The sequence below is a fragment of the Macrosteles quadrilineatus genome, unplaced genomic scaffold (assembly GCF_028750875.1).
Source record: "Macrosteles quadrilineatus isolate MER2022 unplaced genomic scaffold, UCM_ALF_1.0 Scaffold_1__1_contigs__length_201487025, whole genome shotgun sequence".
NCBI lineage: Eukaryota > Metazoa > Arthropoda > Insecta > Hemiptera > Cicadellidae > Macrosteles > Macrosteles quadrilineatus.
This window is the reverse complement of record NW_026542594.1, coordinates 101,731,763-101,755,398: the sequence shown is the minus strand read 5'-3', so window position 1 is coordinate 101,755,398 and position 23,636 is coordinate 101,731,763. Positions and strand designations below refer to the sequence as shown.

The 23,636-nt window shown below is 35.8% G+C and overlaps 1 protein-coding gene and 1 long non-coding RNA gene across 2 annotated transcripts in view; one reads left to right on the top strand and one right to left on the bottom strand.

Moving 5' to 3' along the window:
- The window catches only part of LOC128999947 (uncharacterized), a 43,888-nt gene that overhangs the window by 7,442 nt on the left and 12,810 nt on the right, over positions 1-23,636 (bottom strand). The window contains exons 2-8 of the mRNA XM_054426779.1: positions 17,148-17,247; positions 14,322-14,442; positions 10,209-10,419; positions 9,585-9,760; positions 8,770-8,950; positions 8,038-8,219; positions 6,202-6,379 (exon numbers count right to left, since the gene is read on the bottom strand). Coding sequence (XP_054282754.1) covers positions 6,202-6,379; positions 8,038-8,219; positions 8,770-8,950; positions 9,585-9,760; positions 10,209-10,419; positions 14,322-14,442; positions 17,148-17,247 — 1,149 coding nt within the window. The remainder of the gene's footprint in view (positions 1-6,201; positions 6,380-8,037; positions 8,220-8,769; positions 8,951-9,584; positions 9,761-10,208; positions 10,420-14,321; positions 14,443-17,147; positions 17,248-23,636) is intronic.
- LOC129000017 (uncharacterized) lies at positions 1,083-5,794 on the top strand. Its single transcript, XR_008491332.1, has 3 exons — positions 1,083-1,199; positions 4,025-4,127; positions 4,608-5,794. It is a non-coding gene; the product is annotated as an uncharacterized LOC129000017 (long non-coding RNA).

Genomic DNA, 23,636 nt, shown 5'->3' with positions numbered 1-23,636 from the left:
AGCCAAAAAAATTGTTGTACAACAATTTTAAAAGAGTTTGCAACAATTTCAAAATAAGTTTTGATATAAAACAATTTTAATATAAGTTTTAAACAATTTCAAGATTGTTTTAATATAGATGGTTAGTAACTATATTAAAATTGTTTTGATATGAGTGTGCAACAATTTTAAAATTGTTTTAAAACAATTTTAATACTATTTCGAAAACACATATCAAAATTGTTTTGATATAAGTTTGCAACAGTTTTAAAATTGTTTGGAAACAATTTTAATACTATTTCGAAAACACATATCAAAATTGTTTTGATATAAGTTTGCAACAGTTTTAAAATTGTTTGGAAACAATTTTAATACTATTTCGAAAACACATATCAAAATTGTTTTGATATAAGTTTGCAACAGTTTTAAAATGGTTTTGAAACAATTTTAATAATGTTTCGAAAACACGTATCACAATTGTATTGATATAAGTTTACAACAATCTTAAAATTGTTCTGGATATTATATTTATGAAAGCGGCTTTCCTTTCAGTAATATAAGTTACAAAAATTACAATGGCCATCCATAATCTTGAAATGTCTGTTTTGTAAAAAGATTTAGCCTATAATGATTTTTGTCTTTTTTCGCCCAAATTTTAAATCTTTCGCGCATTTTTTCTATTTTTCCTTATGGGACACTTATACTTGTAGGATAATAGTCAGTGTGTTGTGCTGTGTGTATGTGGCAATGAATACACAAACTAGTTTGTGTATTCATTGTATGTGGCCAATGCGTCAGCAACTACAGTTCCCCGCGATTTTGATTAAAGTACAGTACGATAGTGGTAAAATCAAGTGAAAGAGTCATGGAGGAGGGGCAGACTGCCAAACTCAAGTTAGACCTAGACCATCAATTGCGGGACCTGTATAGGTTTAATGGTTAATAACAACAGGTTAACAGTCGTGAAAAGAAATTATTTATTATTTGTAATTGTATAAGTATACTGGATGAGGTTTAACATTCTTACAAGTATCATCTACTTATAGACTCTATCAGAGTTTCGCAGTTCACTGACTACAGCAGTCTCCAGTCTGTTGATTTGATTTTGTCATGATCACGGGCAGACGGGCATCACGGCATTTTGTTTATGTTAGAAAAGTTACTAGGTGCATTAAGTTTACTGTTTTTATCCTACATAGCTTCTTAAGCAGCAAACAAAGGTGAGTTATAACTTACTTAGACCTTTTCAGTCAGTGGTGATTCAGTTATTCTAAACTAACATAACTTATAGGCCTAACCTAAAATGAAATAGAGGTACTCCAATAGTTCCTGGTCTAAGTTAACCAATAACTTTGATAGGTATTTGGTAGGTAACATGATTATGGCCCATCTCTAGAATTAATTGGCCTAGCCTATGTGAGCAAACTCTAATGAATTTCCTTTTGTTTCTCATAAATATAACAGGCTATGTTACTGAAACTGTAACTTAAGTTACCGTTGGGTTTTTAGTAAATGGTCGTTGCTCAATGATACAGTTGGATTTATAGTAACCAAAACTAAAATAACTTAGACCTAACTTACACAAGGCATCTAACATTAAGTTTATAAACTCATAATTGAATTGAATTACTCACTTAGCGTCCCCAACTCAAATAGAAAATGACATTGTAGGGCCTGTCGCCTGATGCGGTAACTGCTTAAAAGTAATATGACTAGGTATTTAGGCTTAGGCCTAGCTAAGTTACATCAGCTAGGGATTGATTTAAGTTAAGTTAGCCTATTTTTAAACTTGTTGTGTTAAGGGCTGCAGGGGTTTTTCAACTCTAAGTTAAGTTTACAAATATGTTAACTTACTAGATCTTGAAACTTGGTTAACTCATAATTTAGCCCTCCGAGTGTTAAGCATCGCGTAATCGATGCACAACACATCCGCCGTGGTGTTAAGCGTCGCTTTTGCAACACATAAACATTCACGGGTACATTCTTTTAGTTTTTTCCACATATCCTTACAATTTTCAATACAAACCCCATAAAAGTATATATTTTATTTTTCCTAATTAAATTTTGAACAAAATGTATATTTTAGATGTTTGATTACTGATGACTAAATGTATTGTACGAATCTCGTTACCTAAAATTTTTTTTGTAGCCTATATATATTTTCTGGATTTCAACCCAAACCAAACTATTTATACCAGACATTTAGGCCAACAAATTTTATATCAAAAGTAAGCTTATTTTATCTACTTTAAGAAAATATAGGCTATACTTTTATACCACCAAGTCATCGTTGTAATTTTTCATAGCATTTTATATAAAACACTGCCAAATTGCAAAAAATCGCGTGACATTTCAGGGTTTTCTAATGGACAATTAGAGGGTTAAGTTTACAAATATGTTAACCCTCCGAGTGTCCATAGTTTAGGCCTTAATGTCCACCTATTTTTGGCCCCTTTGCAAGGTTTTATTAAAACGGATCTGAGAAGCTTAAAACAATGTTAATTCTAATGTTCTATATACCATTTTGTTTGGAAAATCATGGGCTTCAATATTATATATAAAACATAAGGAACATTTTTTCAAAAAAAAAATTTTTAGGTAAAAAAAAAAATAATTTCGAAAATTTTCAAAAAAAAAATAAGTTCGCGCTCAATGAAATTGTATAAATTATAGGCCTATAAATATTTGAAAATAGCCACTTTGTTCTAAATTTAATGAGGATTACAAATATATAATCATATAGCGAGGTAAGTTATCAAATAAATAAGTTATGAGCGAAAAACAGATTTCAGTACATAGCGTTTAGCTAAGAATGCATAGCCTAACCATAGCTAGGAATCTGGCTGATAATTTACATCAATATCACTACCTACTTCTTCAGGATCATCAACCAGCACTTCAAAACCACTTAAATCTTCTTATAATGCACCACGTATATCACTACTTTTGATTTTTAACACTAAAACAATGATAAACGTAATAAAACACATCAGTCATCGGTCCGGGGGAACCTAGCTGTTTACAAATACACGCACGTCAGCTGTCTGCTACAATATTTTCGGAACTAAAATGAATAGCGCTTAGAGACAGACCTCTGCAGAAAGCTTAGAATATTACGGAAAGAACGATACCTAACTCGATCCAGTTCAATCCGATTCAGTCAGTCATAGAGCCTTCGCCGTAAACGATGTTTGTGCGTCTTAAAAGCGACGCGTGACCCTACACAAAGTGTGTTGTGCGTCGTTTTTATGACGCGTGACACTCGGAGGGTTAACTTACTAGATCTTGAAACTTGGTTAACTCATAATTTAGCCCTCCGAGTGTTAAGCATCGCGTAATCGATGCACAACACATCCGCCGTGGTGTTAAGCGTCGCTTTTGCGACACACAAACATCGTTTATGGCGAAGGCTCTGGGACTGACTTAATCAGATTTAACTGGATCAAGATTGGTATCGTTTTCGGGAGATTCTAAGCTTTCTCCTGATGTATGTTTCTAGACGCTTTTCATTTTAGTTCCAAAAATATTTTAGCAGACAGCTGACGTGCGTATTTGTAAACAACTTGGTTAACCACCGCTGACTGATGTGTTTTATTAAACGTTTCCATTGTTTTAGTGTTAAAAATAAAAAATACGTGGTCGATTATAAGAAGATTTAAGTGATTTTGAAGGGCTGGTTGATGATCCTGAAGAAGTAGGTAGTGGATATTGATGTAAATTATCGGCCAGATTCCTAGCTATGGTTAGGCTATGCATTCTTAGCTAACGCTTAATGAACGAAATCTGTTTTTCACCCATAACTTATTTATTTTCAAATTTACTTCCTTATATTATTATATTTTTGTAGGCCTAATCCTTATAAAATTTAGAACAAAGTGGCTATTTTAAAATATTTGTAGACTTATAAATTATAACAAAATATTAAGCGCAAACATACATGTTAGGCTATTCATTTATTATATAATTATTGATAAATGTTAACCCAACAAAAATTGCAGAAATCTTTTTTTGCAATGTTCTATTAAATGCATTTTGTTTTTTGAAGAAATGACGAAGAAGAGATGGGCCAACATTGAACAAAGCAAGATAGAGAAATCAGTTGCTTCATGGCTGCCACAGACACAATTAAAATCAAAGACTTAGAAAGGGTATGTATAGTGTGATAATTTGTATTACAAAATTCACTTAGTGAGGTTAATAAAAACATAGGCTAACAAAACAATATGCTACTAGCTTTCTCTCTTCATTCCGGATGCTTCAGTTTTGATAGTATATTGTTATACTAAAGCTCAGGTGATTTTCTTTATCTCAGACAAATACTGCAACAATCATTAATACTTGACAGGGTTTTTTTATTTCACGATTCTGAATCTACCACTTGATGGATTATCACTATTTTGGTGTCGAAAGAAAGATAATTCTGAGAACTAGGGAATGTGAAAGGCACAATTTCAGGTTAGGGTTTCAGTTTTTTAGAAATTAAGTTTTCATTTTTTTAAGTCAAGCAGCCGACGTCAACATTCTAGACTAGCTTTTGCTATAATGCCATTTGCTTAATGTAACAGCTGTAAACATTCAGGGGTCCCTAGTAACGAAATATAATATTAATCTGTGTGTTATAATTTTAGGGCAGGGTGTCAAAGAGCACCTGAAGAACAGGAAGATGATGATCATGAAGCCGCCGACGCTTAAATGATGTGTAAATAATGTATTGTCAGAGTGTCTACGAACTGGGAAATCTGGGAATGAACTTATTTTTTTTCTGAAATGTACTGTTTTTAGTAAATATGGGTAGTTTTTAGTGGTAATTGTCCTTAAATAATTGTGTGGGCCATTTTAAGTATGACATAAAAATTTGTTAGAAGAACATAAAAGGTTTTTGATCAAATGTTTGCTTACATTTTCATCATTTATTACTATAGAGTAATTATGAAATAGGAACCACATTAGCAGTCTCAAAGCCATAAATATTTTATCTCGACAATCACATCAAGTCAAGTACTTCAAAAAACTTATGACTCAGTAGCAAAGCTCATCAAAGTTGTATCACTGTCATTCCTTGACAACTTATTTATTTATTACTAGGGTAATTATCATTAGATCCCAAACCTTTTTGATCATGGGAATAATAGTTTTATATTAGCTGTTAAATTTAATTTCTTACTTGTACTTTCATCTTTAAGATTCAATTTGCCGCTGGCCGTTGCCTACTCCCTTCAAAACTGTTTACGGTTTCATATTAAACTTCGAATTAATATACAGTGTTATTTTATAAGTTAAATCCTTTTTTATGGACATTTTATCTTTCAATTGACAAAACCACGAGCATTGTTGTTTGCATTAATTTTTTATCATAACTCAGGCCTACTTGGTCTCAAAAAATCATGTCCTTGCATTTCATGTATCTTTGTCTTTTATTGTTGGCTGTTTGGGTTTCAATATTTTTTGTTCCCCATATTTATTTATTGTGTTGTATGCTTTAAGCAATCTAAATCTTATAAACTAGAATGATGATAATTTGCTGCTATTATAACCTCATTGTTTGTTACTTAGTGTATACAAGCCCTCCTAAATAATTAGGTCTAGGCCTAGGCAAACTAATGATTGCTATATATGAATGTTAACTTTGCAATTGAAAAGATAATAATTTATTCTGTGCTGACTGGTAGAGAACTTAAAGTTTGTCCATGAATATTTTATTTTTATATCCATGCATCCATTTCTACTTTTTTAATCCAGAATGTAGTAGACTTTGTTTTTATTATTTCTCTACTTTTTTTAATTTGTTTACTTCAAATAGAAGAATTTCAGTATACTTATTTGTTTTTATTTATTCACCATTGTTTTTGATAGTAAACTAATCAATTAATGTTATATTTAATCAGTTGCTATTTATGAACTCAAATAGAAATTAACCCTAACAAAGTTTCAAATTTGTCTATTTTAAAACAATTTCCAAACAACTTCAAAATTGTTATACAACAACTTTAAAATTGTTATACAACAATTTTAAAACAATTTCAAAATTGTTTTAAAACAACTTCAAAAATATTTTATAACAATTTTAAACTCATTTTAATATAGACAAAATTCCAAATTTGTCAATTTTAAAACAATTTTAAAACAATTTCGAAACAATTTTGAAACAATTTTGAAACAATTTATTTTCTTTTCCAACAATTTTTATGCTGACTGGGTTAATGCTTTTTTCACTAAACATACCATCAAAGACACTGTACTGAGGAGGAGGCTTGACAAAGTCGAAGGGCAAGAAGAGCGTGAAGGGTAATCTCTCGGGGGTGAGTTCTGGGGGGAGTTTAGTCAGGGATTGTATCTTGGAGAGACACAAGAACTGAGAATCACTTGTGCTGCAGTCTCCATTCCCTACTGTGCTCAGACCCTGTAGAAAGAGAAGATACAAGTTATCAACTTAACAAAGACTGTTATTGTAGGTACTTTACATATTTACAGGTATAAAATAGTATTATTGTTCTTGAACTTTATCCATAACTATGTACTTCCATATTGTACTTACTTACTTACTGTCGTGGCTCCACAAATCTCAGTTAATTCTTCGCCTCGTGTACCAGCCTCCATATTGCACTACTTTATAAATATTTGTAAAACATTGTGAATAAACAATATATATGCTAGTAGAATCAATATGAGTTATTAATTCCTTGAAATACAGCATCCAGCCTGTGTTCATAATGAAGCTGAAGCCTGGACTAGTTGCAGTTTTAACATGGTTCTAACAATGATAATTAATGTATAACAATAAGTAGCTCAGTCATGAAGATTGTACCCTCTAAATGAAGAAATAATTTTCTTACGTTGAATAAGATATTAGGCATTTACTATTTGTTGCAATAGTGTACAGGGTGGGGCAGGAAAGTATCCCTAATTTTGAAGGTACATTAAAAGACAACCAAAAATTTTAGAACCAAACTTTATATTGAGATTAAAAGGTTACATCTTGGAGTTTATTTTAATATAACTTTAATTGGTTTTAAACAGCATATCCTGCAAGTGGTGTCCCTAATCGTAAATGCACTGCTGTATTTTGGTTCTGAAGTTTATCATAACTCTGTGAAGCATTGGTTGTGTAATGTGGCAAAACTCAAGGTGAATTGCATCCTTCAAGGCATTTAGGGTCTTCCCTTGAACTATCCTAGGCTTAGCATCACTCAAATAGAGCACATTCTGCTTATTTACCGCTCAGAAATATGGAAGTGTGCCTTGTCACTAAACAAAACCCGAGCAGCATGAGGCAGTCCCGCAATTAAGATTTCACATGCCTGCATTCGTTGTTGCCAGTCCCGTTGTGTGAGTTCTTGAGCAACTACCCTCTTGTATAGATGGAGGTGTAGGTCCTCAATACGAGGCACAGTACTATTAGACAACGCCAGCGCAGATGCATGGTTACAAGCAGAACTTTGAGGAGACTGCAAAATCGATCTTCTGACAAGGTCAATGTTTTCAGGAGTCCGGACGGTTCTTTGAGCTCCAAATATCCTTTGCAACACACCACCACATACACGGAAGTACTTCACCCACGCCAAATTGTAACAGCTTTGCGGCTGGCCACCCGATAACAAGTTCGCAGCCAACGCTAGCTGCACAGCAACAATAGACTGATTTTTGAAAAAAAAAACATCTCGAGTGCAAAAGCACATTGCTCACTTGAACAAGCCATGTCTACTACTAGTGATATTCTTAGAAATTCCCAAAACAAAAGCTTCATTTGAGCCTAACCCCATTCCTCCAGCACACCCCCATTACTCACAGTGCCATCTTAAAAGTAGGGATATTTCCCTGTCCCACCCTGTATAAACTTAAAATGAAAACTTATTTTAGTCAGGCCGGGTTTTTTCAATTTAAAATATTAATTTAGAACTTATGCTGATACAAATTTAGTTGAAAATCACAAATTTCATTCACTTTATTCTTATGTGTTTTGTTGATTCATGCAAATAATACTGAAATTAATGACATTGTTTATGTCGCATGTCTATTAGTTAGTTATAATAGTAAACACTGGTGGTATTTGGGACCTACCTTGACCAGGTTAGGTTGGTGTTGGGGGAGCCTCGTGAGAGGTGACTGAGCGCTCTGGTGAGTTTGGTAGCTGACTAGGGCTAATCCTTGCAGCTTGGTGGTACATTCAGCTGTTGTGGTCACCTTCAGCTGATAGTCACCAAGGTCTTGATCAGCTGTTAGTACAGCATCTACTCTCTCTCCTGGTGAGTCCATAAAAACAATTAAATTAGAAATTGGATAAATAAAATATCAGAACAAAGGAATATTGAGTTTTACTTGGAAACTTAAATTCATAGAGAGGTTTCAGGCTTGCAATCAAAAATTGAAGAAATTATATAGCCGCTTGCTCCTGTAAACTTTGGTAATAACAGTCGCAACTCGCAATAGATTTTTTAGAGTTGAGGAAATATAAAAACTACCGTATCTATTCTAGTGTCAAATAGGGAAGTTCGCTAAAAGACAGATTAACCAAGGCCACACTAAAAAAACAGGCCGTAATGCTCGCCAAGCATGACGTCTCAATAGAAGACGGCTATATGATGTATAAGTACTTATTTATTTATTTTCCAATGAAAGATTAAAACAAGCAGCTGATCACAAACGGCAAAATTACGTCATTGCCGTCTTCTATCATGACGTCATGCTGGACGAGCATTACGGCCTTGTTTTTAGTGGTGCCTTGGATTAACCAATGGAGTAAATTTCATAAAAAACCACTTGCAATTGATTGTTAGTTTGCCTCACACTCACCAGGAGCCATGACTACACTGAGAGCCTCCACAGGTCTGATGGGGTGACCGTCCAGTGCTATGACCAACAGTGAGTGTCTGTCTATTGCCACAGTTACAGGACAACTAATAGATGCTACAGCATACATCAGCCGTAGTCTGTGTCTCTTGTATGACGTCACATTCAACTGAGCCTCGCCCTCCTGGTGATACAGAAAACACACCGTTGTCTTATCTTTTGAGAACGTTTTCTGGTTGAAATGTGCATTTATATCAAGTACAAATTTTCATGTGAGATAAATTGTGTATGACTCATAAATAGATGGAATTGCCATGCAGAATTTGTAGATAATTAAGTCTAAATGTACAACCTTTCTAAATGGTCCAGATTGATTTAAAATCTAAACAAATTGAGTGTATACTGCAAAGACACCTGAGAAGATACCTCCAAGTCATAGATTAGGTTTTCCTATTCAATACGTGGGAAGCATTGGATGTCTGAGAAACAGAAAAGGACCAATATTATCTGCTTTATTACTTAAGTGGGCTTATCTGGGTACAATTTGGAACCATCAAAATACTGTATGCTTTTCTCAGGTTTAAACTAACAACTTTTGGATTGCAAGGAAGGTTCTTTAACCACCTGAAAACTTTGCTATTAATTAATAAATGAATCTGGAAATAATATCAACCAGTTTGTCAGTAACAGAGGGGCCAAAGGCATCTCACTCCCTACACTCATCTTAAATTCTTAAATATGCACAATTTGATTAGGTATATAAGACCAATCATTAAAATTATTGATTGGTAAATTGGACAACAAATTAAGTCACTAACCTGGCCAAATGGTTTCCCGTTGATAAGAAGGGCTCCAGAGCCCAAGTTATCAATAGAAGGAGAAGTGCTAATAAGAACAAAATGATCATCTTCATCATAAAGGTCATGATGAGGTTCTTTCTTAGGTGATTGACGGACTATCAGGGCTCCAAATAAGCTGTCCAGCTCTGGGTTACCTGTAAGGAAAGAAAACCCAATGCATCGAAATTAATTCAATTTGGAATATTTGTTTATTTAACTTTAATAGTCTAAAGACATGAATGTACACTAAGTGATCTGATTTAGAAAGTTTAATTTACCCTGTATGACTCTAAAAATAAATTTTACTGTTGCTTAGTTTTTTTTTGTTTTTTTTTTTACGGTACTAAAAATGAAACCTTCCATACAATTAAAAAAAAAGGATCCTATATATTCTTGAATTTTAATGTATACAAAAATAAAATCCTTATTTGATGTCACAAAATAAATTTTTGAGGTGTCGCTAAATGTGTTTACCCAATATGATTACCTAACAAAATTACACCACCAATTGTCACTGTTCAGTTATTTACAATTTATAATGTGTTTATTTGCTGCAACTCTCTATAGACAATGCTGAACAAACCCTCAAAGATAGATACCAACCTGTATGTACTTGCCAGACATGTGTGCCAGGGTTGGTAGCCCTGAACTTGTACTGGAAGGTCGTGAATGTGTTGACGGGACACTGGGTCACCATGGGGGCTCCGTCCATGTACGGGGTCTCTCGCTGGGCCTGGCCGCGCCAGTGGACTGACACTGCTGCCCCTGGTGCACGGTTCACCACGTCCACTACCAGGATGTCCTTCTCACATACCTGAACATAGTCAGTCTTATCATGGTACGATGCTTCAAATCACCATTACGATTAATTGTAGCTGTAATAATAATGTTAAGGATGTGTTTGCAAAACATGTATTCATGCTACAACTATCCAACTTCACGAGTTTTTTGACCTTGCAGACAATCAAGTACTGTACAGGATGACCGACAGGAACCAGATATATTTTAATGGCTAGTATAAATGTGATGGGGTCACTTATCTTTGTATATGATGCCATTTTAGAAACCATAGAGTAAAAGACGGTACAACAATGTATGTGCCTTTGATGCGTATGTGCAAAATGGCAAGTCTATATCAAAAGCGAAGAACTTTTTCGAGTTTACTTTGAATTTGGACCCCATGATATCATTCCCATCTTAAATACAAATACAAAAGAATTCTCATGTAGGTTCAATCTCCAAAATGTGATGCATCCTAAGGACGTAATTTTACGGGAAGTGGCAACAACAAATGATGCCATAAGCTCCTTGGACATCGACATGTAAAGAAGACTCTTCAAAGAAAAAAATTAAACCTGCAAATAAGTGGACTACAGCTGTATTACATTGTTTCCCATAAGTAAAGGACCTCTAAAAAGCATAGCCAAATATTTTTACATTAAAAGCAGACACAATACGTTAAAACCACCCTTATGCGTCTCCAATCTGTATTCGGAAGATATTACTCTCTGATTGTTTCAGCAGCCCTGCAATTAGGGGGTTTGCTTGAATTAGGTATTTTACTATGTATTAATGTTATTATAACATTGAAATGAAACAAAATGCAAAATTTTTTTACCTGAAGGAAATTTGTGTCTCTTAACAATGTGTGTAGAATTGAGTGATATTAACTTGTGTGGCTTTTTTACTAAGAGCAGATGTCGTGAAATCTGTGGATTAGTTGAAGTTATTTTATTAACTGATTTAATCTAAGTTTAAGTTATTGTTTAAGAGTTTTGTGTTTGGTATCAACTTTCTTTCATTCAGTATAAGTTTACAATCAAAATGATTTCCTTGGTAAAGAAAATAAAACTCAGCTGTCTTAAAGATATTGCTTTAGCAACATCAGATGTGTCTTAAACCAGGCAAGGGCGGTCCCAGGGGGGGGGGTCAGGGGGGTCATGACCCACCCCAAAATATTTTTTTATATACATAAACTATTATACCAGGGAAACATAAATAATTTTTATTGCAGATCGTTTTACCAAATTGAAATACGTTGTAGTCTTTACACTTGTAGCGAACGAGAGGACTAATTACAAAGTCTAACCTAAAACTTGGGTTGGGATCGTTCAAGTCTGACTATGCTTTTGTACGTTATGAAAAGTAGGGAAGATCGGCAGACAACGGACGCTTTCAGCCATTATGGCAACGACAGTGTCCGATGCTGACGTTCAACGTTCGGCTGCATTCTTCTTCTTATTTAATTTTTCGACATTTAATGTTATAATTCATTTTAACCCAGATGAATGAAAACTTGAATTGGGTATTGGATAAAGAAAAGAAGTTTTATCAATAGTAAAAGTTTGAAAGGTAGTTGAATATTAATTTATCTGAGTTCAGCGTTAGGAATTTGTAATTACAGTAATGTAATTCAATGATAAGTTTTGCAGAGACTATGTGCAAAAACCATGGCTTTTGTAACAGGTGACGATGTTCAAGAAATATGTGGATCTGACCAACTCTGCGCCGGAACGAAAGCTGGAATAGAAGGTGCTATACATGCTATGACGGACCTATTCAATGAAAATAACCAAAATTGTATTTTACTTGTAGATGCTTCAAATGCGTTCAACGCCTTGAGCAGGCCTTTAACTCTGTGGAATGCTAGGGTGCTTTGGCCTCGTTGCGCTCGTTTCCTATTCAATACATACCAAGGCTATGCAACCATTATGTTTAGAGGAAGCAATAAAATCATCCTTAGTCAAGAAGGAACCACTCAGGGAGACCCTTTAGGCATGCTAATGTATGCAATTGGCATATTACCTTTGGTAAAAAAACTAAAAAGCCTAAATTGGAAGCAAAACTGGTACGCTGATGATTCTGCATGTTTCGGTGAAATACTTAAAGTTAGAGAATGGTTTAATGCTTTACGTGTTGAAGGGCCAAAATGGGGGTATTACCCAGAACCCAAGAAAAGTGTATTGATAGTAAAACCTGAATATAAAGAAAAAGCAGAAGAAATTTTCAGAGACCTACAAGTGAAAATTGTAACATCGTACAGGTTTTTAGGGGGTATTATTGGTAGCTCAGAAGAAAAGAAGGAATTCGTGAAAGAAAAGGTAAAAAAATGGGTTGATTGTATAAAGAAATTTGGCATAGCTGCACATAAAAGTCCTCAAGCAGCGTATACTGCCTTTACTAAGTCATTACAAAATGAATGGGCATTTCTCCAAAGAGTAACAGAGGGATTTAGTGAAGAATACGAAGACTTAAAAACTGCCATACATCGCCATTTCACTCCCAACCTTTTCGAACAAGAGATTTCTGAACTTGAACATGACTTGTTCTCTCTCCCTACTCGTTTTGGAGGCTTAAATATTCAGGACCCGACAAAGAACGATGGTATTTCATTTAAAACATCAAAACAATGCACAGAAAAATTAATATTAGCCATTAAAAATGGACAACCATTAAAGATTAATGATCATGTATCAACACTACAAGATGTAAAAAAGAAGAGAAAACTAGAAAAAGACACGTTGGCTAAAGCAAATAATGAACGAATTATGGAATTACTTCCTGAAACTCAAAAGAAGCCAATAATTAGAATTGTAGCAGGGAATACTAGCCAATGGTTAACTGTGACACCATGTGCATCTGATCATACGGATTTGTCCCCGGATCAATTCAGAGATGCTTTGTCAATTCGCTATGGCCGCACACTAAGAAATTTACCAGTACGATGTGATGGTTGTGATCAACCTATGAATCTTACCCATGCTTTAAATTGTAAAAAAGGAGGATTGATCAAACATGGGCATGATCAACATCGAGACCACTGTGCTGCGATAGCAAATATGGCCTGGAAAGGGGTTGAAGTCGAGCCTATTATGAGAGAAGCTGACCCTGCAAACAATGTGCCTGCTTTAAAAGCTGATTTTAAAGTTAATGGTATTTGGGAGGCTGAGAGAGTAGCGTTTTTTGATAATCGCATTGTTAATGCTGACGCTCCCTCTTACGCCAACCAAGAATGGGGAACAATATCTCGAAACCATGCTGTTCAGAAACACAATAAATATGACAAAGCAGCCGAAGACATCAGAGGAAGCTTCACACCATTAATATGTTCCACGGAAGGAGTCCCCCACAAAGAATATGAAGCGTTTCAGAGGAGAACAAGCGAAGCCCTGGCTTTAAAATGGAGAAAACCATACTCCCAAATTATCGGATGGTTGAGGATCCAAAGCCAGCTTTCCATCATTCGAGCGGTTTCGCTTAGGCTACGGGGAACTAGACGAAAAATTCGTAGTATTCAATTTGAAGATGGTGCCGCAATTCCCCCATTGCTCTATTGAGCTTTCATTTTATTTTTTAAACATTTATATTTGATTGAAAATCATAGTCATATGTTGAATTGTTTGAAATGTATAAATAAAGTTTTGTTTTCTAAAAAAAAAAAAAAATAAAAAAAAATGAATACATGTAAGTGATGATAACACTTAACATGATATTATAAACTACATTGCCTGTTTGTTGAAACAATTTCCTAAATAATTACTTAAAGACTCTTTTGGACTAATTCATATAAGATTCACTTATTGTATGATGGTGTTTCCGTATGAAATAAATAAATAAAAAGAAGCAATGTGGGCTGGGATAGTGTTATTTTTTTAGGTGACATTATACATAGCATGACTAATATCAATCCTAAATTATTATCCATGATTCCATCACCTCAATAGTTGGTCCAGGTGCGAGGCCGTTAGCTGTGAGCAGCTTGGCTTTGATTGGTCCTACTCTTCTGCCACATCCCTCCACACACTCTGTACTGTTGTGGCCACAGGAACTGCTGCTCCTGGAACATATAGGTACATAATCTACAGTCATGGAACACTTCTCCTTGGTGTAGGTCTAGATAAAGGCCATTAGCTGTTGTGTACAGTTCAGTTGTCTACACAGCTATCACTAAATTATTGAGAAGTTTCTTGAGATTCAGTGGCCGTGATAAGAGGTCGCGGGCCCCCCTATCCCAATAATCTTTAAAAACATTTTCACAGGTATTTCCGCATAAACCTGCACTCTTGCTTGGCTCAAAAGTAGGTAAGTAACATTTTTTACATGACTCGAAGTAAACAAATCTTAAGTGTAGCCTCCTAATTAATAGTATCAATGAAAGAATGGAATTATTTATTAGCTAGTGTCCTAATCTCCTAGGATTATTAGCCGATTTGATCGTAAAAAATAGTCAAGTTCATTTATTTGAATCAGCATAGAAGGATCTCTGGTGTGATCCGCCAGAGGCCACATCGGATCTAAATACGGCCCTATTATAGCGCCTTCACGCAGTCCACGAGGTCAGTTGATACAACCCACATGACTGATACAGTATGACAATTCATTTACTTAGGTTAGTACTGTATGCAATTTCTATCGATCGTTCAAGGGGTCAAGTGTGGTGCCAGTTTATGTTGTAAACTACTTGTCCTAGCGCTTACTGCGGTTTTAACAAATTTTTGTAAAAAAAACTTAAGGTAATTCTCAAATAAATATTGTTATGAGTGTCAAAATTATCATTCGGGCGAAGCCCGTCAAACTGTAACGGGCCTGTTAAAATTTCCCGGAAATCCAGGTCAAGGCTTGCAGCCCCCCCCCCTAGGGGCCCAATATCGCCACCACTGTTGAGATGGTGAATTTTTCCGAGCAAAAGTCAAAGACAATATAAAAATTAAATGAATGGAAATAAACAAAGTCATTGATGAGCATCAGTCTATCCCAGGTGTTCAATCCCTGGTGTAGTTTTTTTACAATTAGTTTCAGTGGTCGGGAGCCCACTCAGACTATGAGAAAAAGTGTTACCTGGAAAGAAGACACTGTTGTAAAAAACCCCTGGCATCATTCTAATTTTTATTAAATTTATAATTTGTGGAAACCCATCAGAATTGGAGTAACCCTTAAGGTTTTGCGCCTAATCAGCTAAATACACAATACAGTGTGATTGAAAAGTCCCGGAACGGTTTAATTTATTTTATACTCTTATGAGTAAAGAAATGGAACTTGGTAAATCAGTTATAGCCTTAAATTCTACTATTTTAAGCTATTATTACTTTTTTACCAATTAAGGGATGCCGCCAAGGAGGAGTCAGGCGAAATTCTTAAACAGCAGCATAGGTCGAGTTTGGTATCAAATTCAAGGTGTCTGTTAGTAAAACATAATGCCACAAACCCAAACGGACAATGGATTAAAAAATGACAGCCGTTCAAAGATTCCTTAAATTTGCAATGCTGTGGGGCGCCCGCTAGAAGTCGGAAGAAAATCATTAACGTAAGCATAGGATATGCACATCACAATAAAGGTCTTTATTAGTAGAATACAATTCCGCAAATTTGAGCTCAAAATAACAGCTGGGTAAAAAATGGCAGCCGTTCAAAAGATTCAAAATGACAGATTCAAGAAATATTTGAACGGCTGCCATTTTTGACTCGGTTGTCCGTTTGAGTTTGGGTTTGCGGCAATGTGTTGTACTAAATGAGACCTTTAATTTGATACCAAACGTGACCTATGCTGCTATAATAGAATTTTGTCTTACTCCTCGTGGGCCATCCGGCCATCCCCCTTAAAAGGTAAAAAAGTAATAAATAGCTTGAAAGAGTAGCAATTCATGTTTATTATTGATATACCAAGTTTTATTACTTTATCTAAAACGGTAAAAAATATATTACATTGTTCCGGGACTTTTCAAACACACTATATACAACGCATACAGATTAATTTCACTAATTAATACTTTCTTAGGTACAGACACAATTGTAGGCCTACCAGATAAAACATAGTAGGCCTACCTAAGTTAATTTAGGCCTAACAGATATGGTGTCGTCAGATATGCATGTGGTCTATTCTATTGCAGGGTTTCCTTTAATACATTCTTTAACATTAACTAAATTTGGAAAAATATTGTGCCAGCATTATTGGACTTCTTTTTAAATAATAATTCCAGGTTATGATGAGCTGGTATTGCAAAATTATTGTGATTTCTAGTAATAATTATTAGCATGTGTGGCTCCCAATGGCATTAAATTATTTTTCTTTTATTTGAATTGTATGATGGTTTATTGATAAAAAATGAGCATTCCATAAACTGTGATTATTTTAAGCATAACAAAGACTCCCAAATTAATAATTTTCTTACAATAAACCTTTTTTTCCTACAGTTGCCTGACAAAGTGCGCTTCTTTTGCACTATGATTATAGTACAGAAAGTTGTTAAATTGCTACATTTACTTATTTTTGCTCATGCTTTTTTTTGCTGCATTGCTGCATACCAGTATCCCAACCAAACAACACAAAACGGTGTGCTTTTATTAGGCACGTAATACATGTACCGTACGTACCCTTAAAAATAAGTTGGCACACTTAAAGATAGCCTATTACGACTTCGATCAACGATCAGTTGGTGCAGCGTTTCCCAATACACTAATACACTTTAGTTACACAAATAACAATTTAAGCCGCCTTTAAATATTTATGAGCCTTAAATGATGTAGTGTCTGTGTCTGTTGTACCTTGTAACAGCTGACGAGACCTCCAGTACCAGCTTGACACGGCAGATCATCGGCCAGTCCAGCTCGTGGCACTGCCGCAGACATGATGCGTGCTGCAGCTCTGGAACAATACAGTTCATCCTACTAATATTATAAATGAGAAAGTTTGGATGTATGGATGTATGGATGTATGTTTGTGACAAGTGAACGCGAAAAATACTGGTCGGATTGGGCTGAAATTTGGCATGATGATAGCTCACATTCCCGATTAACATATAGGCATATTCTTATTTCAAAAATCCTTTCGAGCTCCGCCCCAGTGGCTCTGGAGATTCCCATGTTAACCTTATGAGAAATGGAATTATTGAATCTTAACAGCTGTTTCAACTAAACAAGTTCGTTCTGTTCTATGATATTCAATAGCATTAAATTTACAATGATTACCAACAGGGTGCAGCACTATTATTTCTTTTACATTTATGACAACAGCTAATTTGCAACAAAAAGGTGAGTGAGCGTAGCGAACGAACTTCAACCTGGAGGCGAGTTAGCGTAGCGAACGAGCTAACCTGAAGGCAAGTGAGCGCAGCGAACGAGCTCCAACCTAAAGGTGAGTGAGCGTAGCGAACGAGCTCCAACCTAAAGGTGAGTGAGCGTAGCGAACAAACTTCAACCAGGACGTGATTGAGCCATGCGAACGAGATAATCTTGAAAATTAATAAGTTAAACGGGGCAAAGCCCGCGGGTTACAGCTAGTTCATTTATAATTTCAACGGCTGACGCCAATACATAGATGATTAGATTGAGATACAAATTAAAGGAACTAACAAGATGCAAATGTAATACAATTCAGAACAGTTGTACGTAATTCATACATTGTAATTAATACAGTGCATTATGTTAAACACATATCATACAAGGGCAGCAACAAATCCCTGTACAACCTAGGACAGTTAAGTATAAAAAAACAACAATAAATATAGAGCTACGAAACTTGGAACAAAGTTACCTACTAGGCATAGAAACTATTTTAAAACATTATTTAGTGATATGCTACCTCCTCAGGGAGACTAGGGGCTAGAAGAAAATGACCAATGAAAATCATAGTTTGATAATATGCACATAGAATTAAAGGTTTTTATTAGTAGAATAGAATAACACACACCCAACTTAAACGGATACTGTAACTAAGTAAAAAAATGGCAGCCGTTCAAAGGTTCAAATTAAACATTGTTAACATTTTAAGTAATGGTCAAATTATGTCGCCTTTGGTAATTAAACTACATGTGGTTGACGCCATGACACCCACAATAATTATTATTAAGGCCATCTTACACATAGAGCTCGGGTCCATGACCATCATATACGTTTTATTTTATTACATTAATCATACTTTACAATTACAATACCTAACACCAATATGCATGATGGTTTACATCAGTAGGCGCTGCTTGATATCACTATCAGTAATGTAACGTGGACCATTAGAGTGTTGAACTACTATGCAATCCATTGTGTAACTCAAGGACGTGTTATGACGGAATGTTAAGGCTAGTTACCAGGAACTTGAGTAATTACTGAGATAATAAAGAAGTACTAACGCTAGCGAGCCCAGAACCATTGACTATACACCACTACCTACGTTAAGTAAATAACACAGCAGGCAGCTGTGACAGAGTCTTTGTGGTGAAACACTCAGGCGTATACACTAATGACAAATCCATCATATTAATTGTAATATTTTCTATAGCAAGTTCTTGGAGTGTTATCAAAATCGTATGGATTATGATTGCCAAATACTCTCTCTAGCAAAAAAAGGCGTTAAGTAACTGAGAATTCACTTGTTGTAGTCCTGGTCTGGTCGTTAACTGCAAAAGAAAGAATCGACTGAGTGTGCGTGTGTGAGTGAGGCACGCGATCATCATCACGTGACGGACTGATGATAGTTCTAATATTCGTCACATCGCCACTGACTACAATGCATACTCGCTCGAAGGTGATAAACATTTATAAATGGTCTCCGGCACAGAATAAATAATAGGCATTATATGTGTCTACATAACCACGAGAGCAAAATTAATCTTGGGTAGATTGCAATCTAATTTTCATTTTACAATTCAAAAGACTGACGATTTTAACTTTCAAGAAATGAATTTGCATGCACATTTCCATCCTCACCTTTATTATTTGTATCATAAACTTTGAAATTATTAAATACAAATCTACTTATTACATGTATCTCCTTAATTATTTGTTTGTAAGTAAACTTTGAATTAAGTGTAAACTCAAGTTTTTGTTACGAAAGTCTATGTGGTTGTCTGCAAAGAAAACATCAGACGAACACCGCGGACACGCCAGAGACAAAACGTACAAACCATTACAGACTACGTGCTTAATTTGGCTGAAGGTGTTTTTCTGCACAATCAACAAACAGCTCGGACGTGTTTCCCTCTTTTTTCCAGTCTGGTTCCCGCCAAAATACACTTTATTGTCCATCATGATGATCCATCGAGTAATCCGTAGAGGAATCCCGCCACAGAGTACATCGGCGGCCATTACTGCCAATCATCCAATCAGCGAGTCAACGCGCTGAAGGAACAATAACTGCGTTGTGCGAGGTCAACTGGGACCGGGACTGGCACATGTACGCCTACAGCACCGTCCATGAAGTAGATCAACGTGTGAGCATGTAGTGAACAATCTCTGGGACCTCGACGACGACCCAAACCTTTTAATTTCAGCCCCGTTTAGTAATTTAAAAAAGGATGGTATAAGATTCAGTCAGTGAGGTTTCTTTACACGAGAAGAAACGTAAACTGTAATGGACGTGTTGAAAAGATCCAGCTTCCCGTGTATGCTGATCCGAAAGTGCAATGAAATAAATCCAAAAGTGATAACAGCATGTATAGCTTAATAATACAGGTAACGCCGCCGCAAACGGAGTCAGAGTCAGCAATGAAGGAGGAATGTCTGATGTCTACCATCTCATTACTGCATCTTACAACAACGAGCCAGTCAGTCCATGTCTGCAATGAGAAGATGATGGTTGACTCCACGATGGTGCGGTAGGAGCGGTAACTTGTCAAAGCTAATTATTGTGACGTCATCAAAGGCTTTGACGAATCCAAACGTTTATTATTGCATGTTTGTATTTAACGGGACTAACATCAAACGCATGCATTATTATGATCTATATGTCGTCGCATTCGATATCTTACAGAAATAGAAAATTTAAATGATAATAAATGATAGAAATTAAAGAAAGGAAAACACATACCATGAATCAGTAACTTTGCGGAGAGTGGTATTTTCAAGAAGAGGACTTCCACTCTTTTGGGCCTACAACAGTGCGCTGTGCGCTGCACTACCATGACAACATAGGAACGTCGTTTAATCGCATTATTTCAGAATACTATTGATCAAATCAGTTCTATTAATACGAATAATAGTATTTTTTTAAATCCTATCAACCTATACTTGGCAGCGAATATGTAATACCGGTACTTATAAAGTGTGCTCCAACAAATACATTACAATGTATCATTATTTTTTTTATTCTTAATTTCTTTCATCTTTAGGCTTACAATATTTACTTGTGCACGCAAGAAGCATGAGGGTAGTTTATTTTTCGGTCGATTTGAAAAACAAATCTTTGGTTTAAATCATGTGTGTGTTTGATATTCATGAAAGTAAGAAATTAGCATGGCAAATGGTGTCAATGTCCTGATTATTGCTGGCACGCGGGACAAACTGCACCTTGATGACCGGGCGACAGGGTTTGTTTAAAAGGTCCGATCACCCTTCAGTCTTCACTGAGGAAGGAGCTTCTCACTGCGACCTCAGACCAGAGGTCGAGCCAAGGTCACAGAGACGTCAAGGTCACTGACTCCGAGGATGACTATAAGTAAGTGCAGTGGAGGTGAGGCCGAGACTACAGGTTTCTTGTACTGTACTATTCAAATTTTGCAATGAACTGCTCTTCCACATGGACCTAGGACCTCAAGTTTATCGATCCAGTTATAAGCAGGTTAACCTCAAACAAAGTGTATACATACGTTACAGCAAACCGACATGCAACATAACGAGCTCTCGCCACGCTAGATAACTTAGATGATTATAGAAAACAAATATGTACCATATTATTCGCAGTGTAAAAAATGAAAATATGCAATACGCTATGGATTTTGTAATATTTTGTAATTAATAGCTGCTTTCTACATGTGCGCAGATTTTTTAAACTTGAACTCCTGCTACATTTTTTGTACTATGAAAATTAGAATATGATTGTTGATTGTTAGCTACATGACAGTGACACGGAAATAGAGCGGTTACTTGTATAGTTGAAGGAATGACTGAAGTTTATGTGAACCTCAAATAGGCTACCAGTAGTTGATTAACTATAGCTCTAGCGTGTACGTTACGGTGCATTTGTCGTTGGTGGTTCTATGTTTGATAACTCAAAGTATGTAGACGATAGTGGTGGGACTTTTACTAACTTAAAGACCTCTTTTATTCGGTCTTGATGTAAATTCATTACGCCACCGGTGTGTAAACAATTTCAAACAGTGAATTTGTATTACAATACTGTATTGCATATTAGGAATTTATAACAGTTTCCTATAGGGATACGGTTATGTAATTATTGAATATTACTGGGCTGGGCAGTAATTAAAACTACGATAAAAGTGTCTTGTGCTGAAAACTGTTTTCCACAACAAGTCGCAAGCCAAGTCATGATCCAATCTTTGTGTTAATGATAAGCTACCCAACTACTATAATCTGATTGGTGACTTTGATATTTCCGGACAAACTAATAAACAGTTCCGAGGACAAGCACGTTTTCCGACAATATAGATGATAGACTTTTTAATTTTGGAATTATTAGTTTTGCCCTAGATGCATTCATGAATGGGAATTGTTAAGGATAACTTTTTAAAGTTAAGATTATTATTGGGGATAAGGTTTGTTTACTACGACCGATTATAAATGTATGTTATTACTGTACATAAACGTGTAAATAGTGTGATCAGAAGTTACTTTTATATGAAATAAATTTGTAATTGTATGAGGATGTTCTGATAAAAAAATGAAACTACATCCAACGGTGAGGTATTAAGTTTACGGGAAAATTAATTGAAAATTTGTTAATAGTAAAAAAGAAAAAATCCACATTCGATTATACAAACTTCTATTATTAACTAATTTCAAAATTTTGCCCTTGCTCTTTTTTCTCTATGCTCTTGCGTTTGTATGTTACTGATAGCATGGACTAACCGTGATAGTTTATGTTTGTGTCATTACAGTTACCTACATACACTTGGCTTAAAATACCTACTTTGTATGGTCGCAATTTCAATGAAAAGTATTAAAGTATTATAGTGTTTTATAAGCATGCGTAGACACCATTGGCAGTAAATCTCCCAAAGTAAAATGAGAAGATATATCAAATTAGTTTAAATGTTATATTGATCATGTAAAATGGTAGACTTGTGCACAGCTTTAAATGTTCGAATTTGTCAACTATCCTATCATAGTGCTTACCTTCAAATCTTGGTATGATTCCTGGTGAGATCGATTTTGGTGGACACAAATAGTGTTATTTACCATCGGGGCATGTATTTATGATGCTTTGACGTAAGATCGAGAATTGATGTAAACAAGGCCAGGGTTTGGACATTTCCAAAAAAACCCCAACACCGTTGATAACACAAATACAACAAATAGAACAACACTATGCCGCACTGTTATCATCATCGTTAACAATTATTTACTCACTGGGTAATGGAGTGCACCAAAGAACGAAGCCGGCTAGTGAAGCCAGCAACAAGACCCAGGTGGCGCGAACTACCAGCTGAGTTACTCCTGGGATCTCCAACATCCTAGAGCTGTAGGCCTCCGCCCCCTGCGACGCAGTGAGAGTGACGCCGACGATGTGTAGCGAGTGCCGTCGAGAGGGAAAGTTACGACCATTGTCAGATAACTTCCGTCTGGACCGAGACACCGACAGCGTGGGTTGAGAAACGTCTTACCAGAGCGTGGACAATCGTACATTGACTAGGTTATGTTGTCCAGGGTTTGGCCAATATGTATGTGATAACGTGGACTACACACATACAGTTGTGTGTGTTACAGTGACTAATCGTGCATTGGTCAGGTTACGATGTCCAGGGGTTTGCTAAACTCATGCGATATAGCGTGGGTCATAGAGGTGTGATGACACTTCTTGTGGGGTTTGCTAAACTCATGCTATATAGCGTGGGTCATAGAGGTGTGATGACACATCTTGTGGGGTTTGCTAAACTCATGCGATATAGCGTGGACCATAGAGGTGTGATGACACTTCATCTTGTGGGGTTTGCTAAACTCTTGCGATATAGCGTGGGTCATAAAGATGTGATGACACTTCATCTTCTGGGGTTTGCTAAACTCATGCGATATAGCGTGGACCATAGAGGTGTGATGACACTTCATCTTGTGGGGTTTGCTAAACTCTTACGATATAGCGTGGGT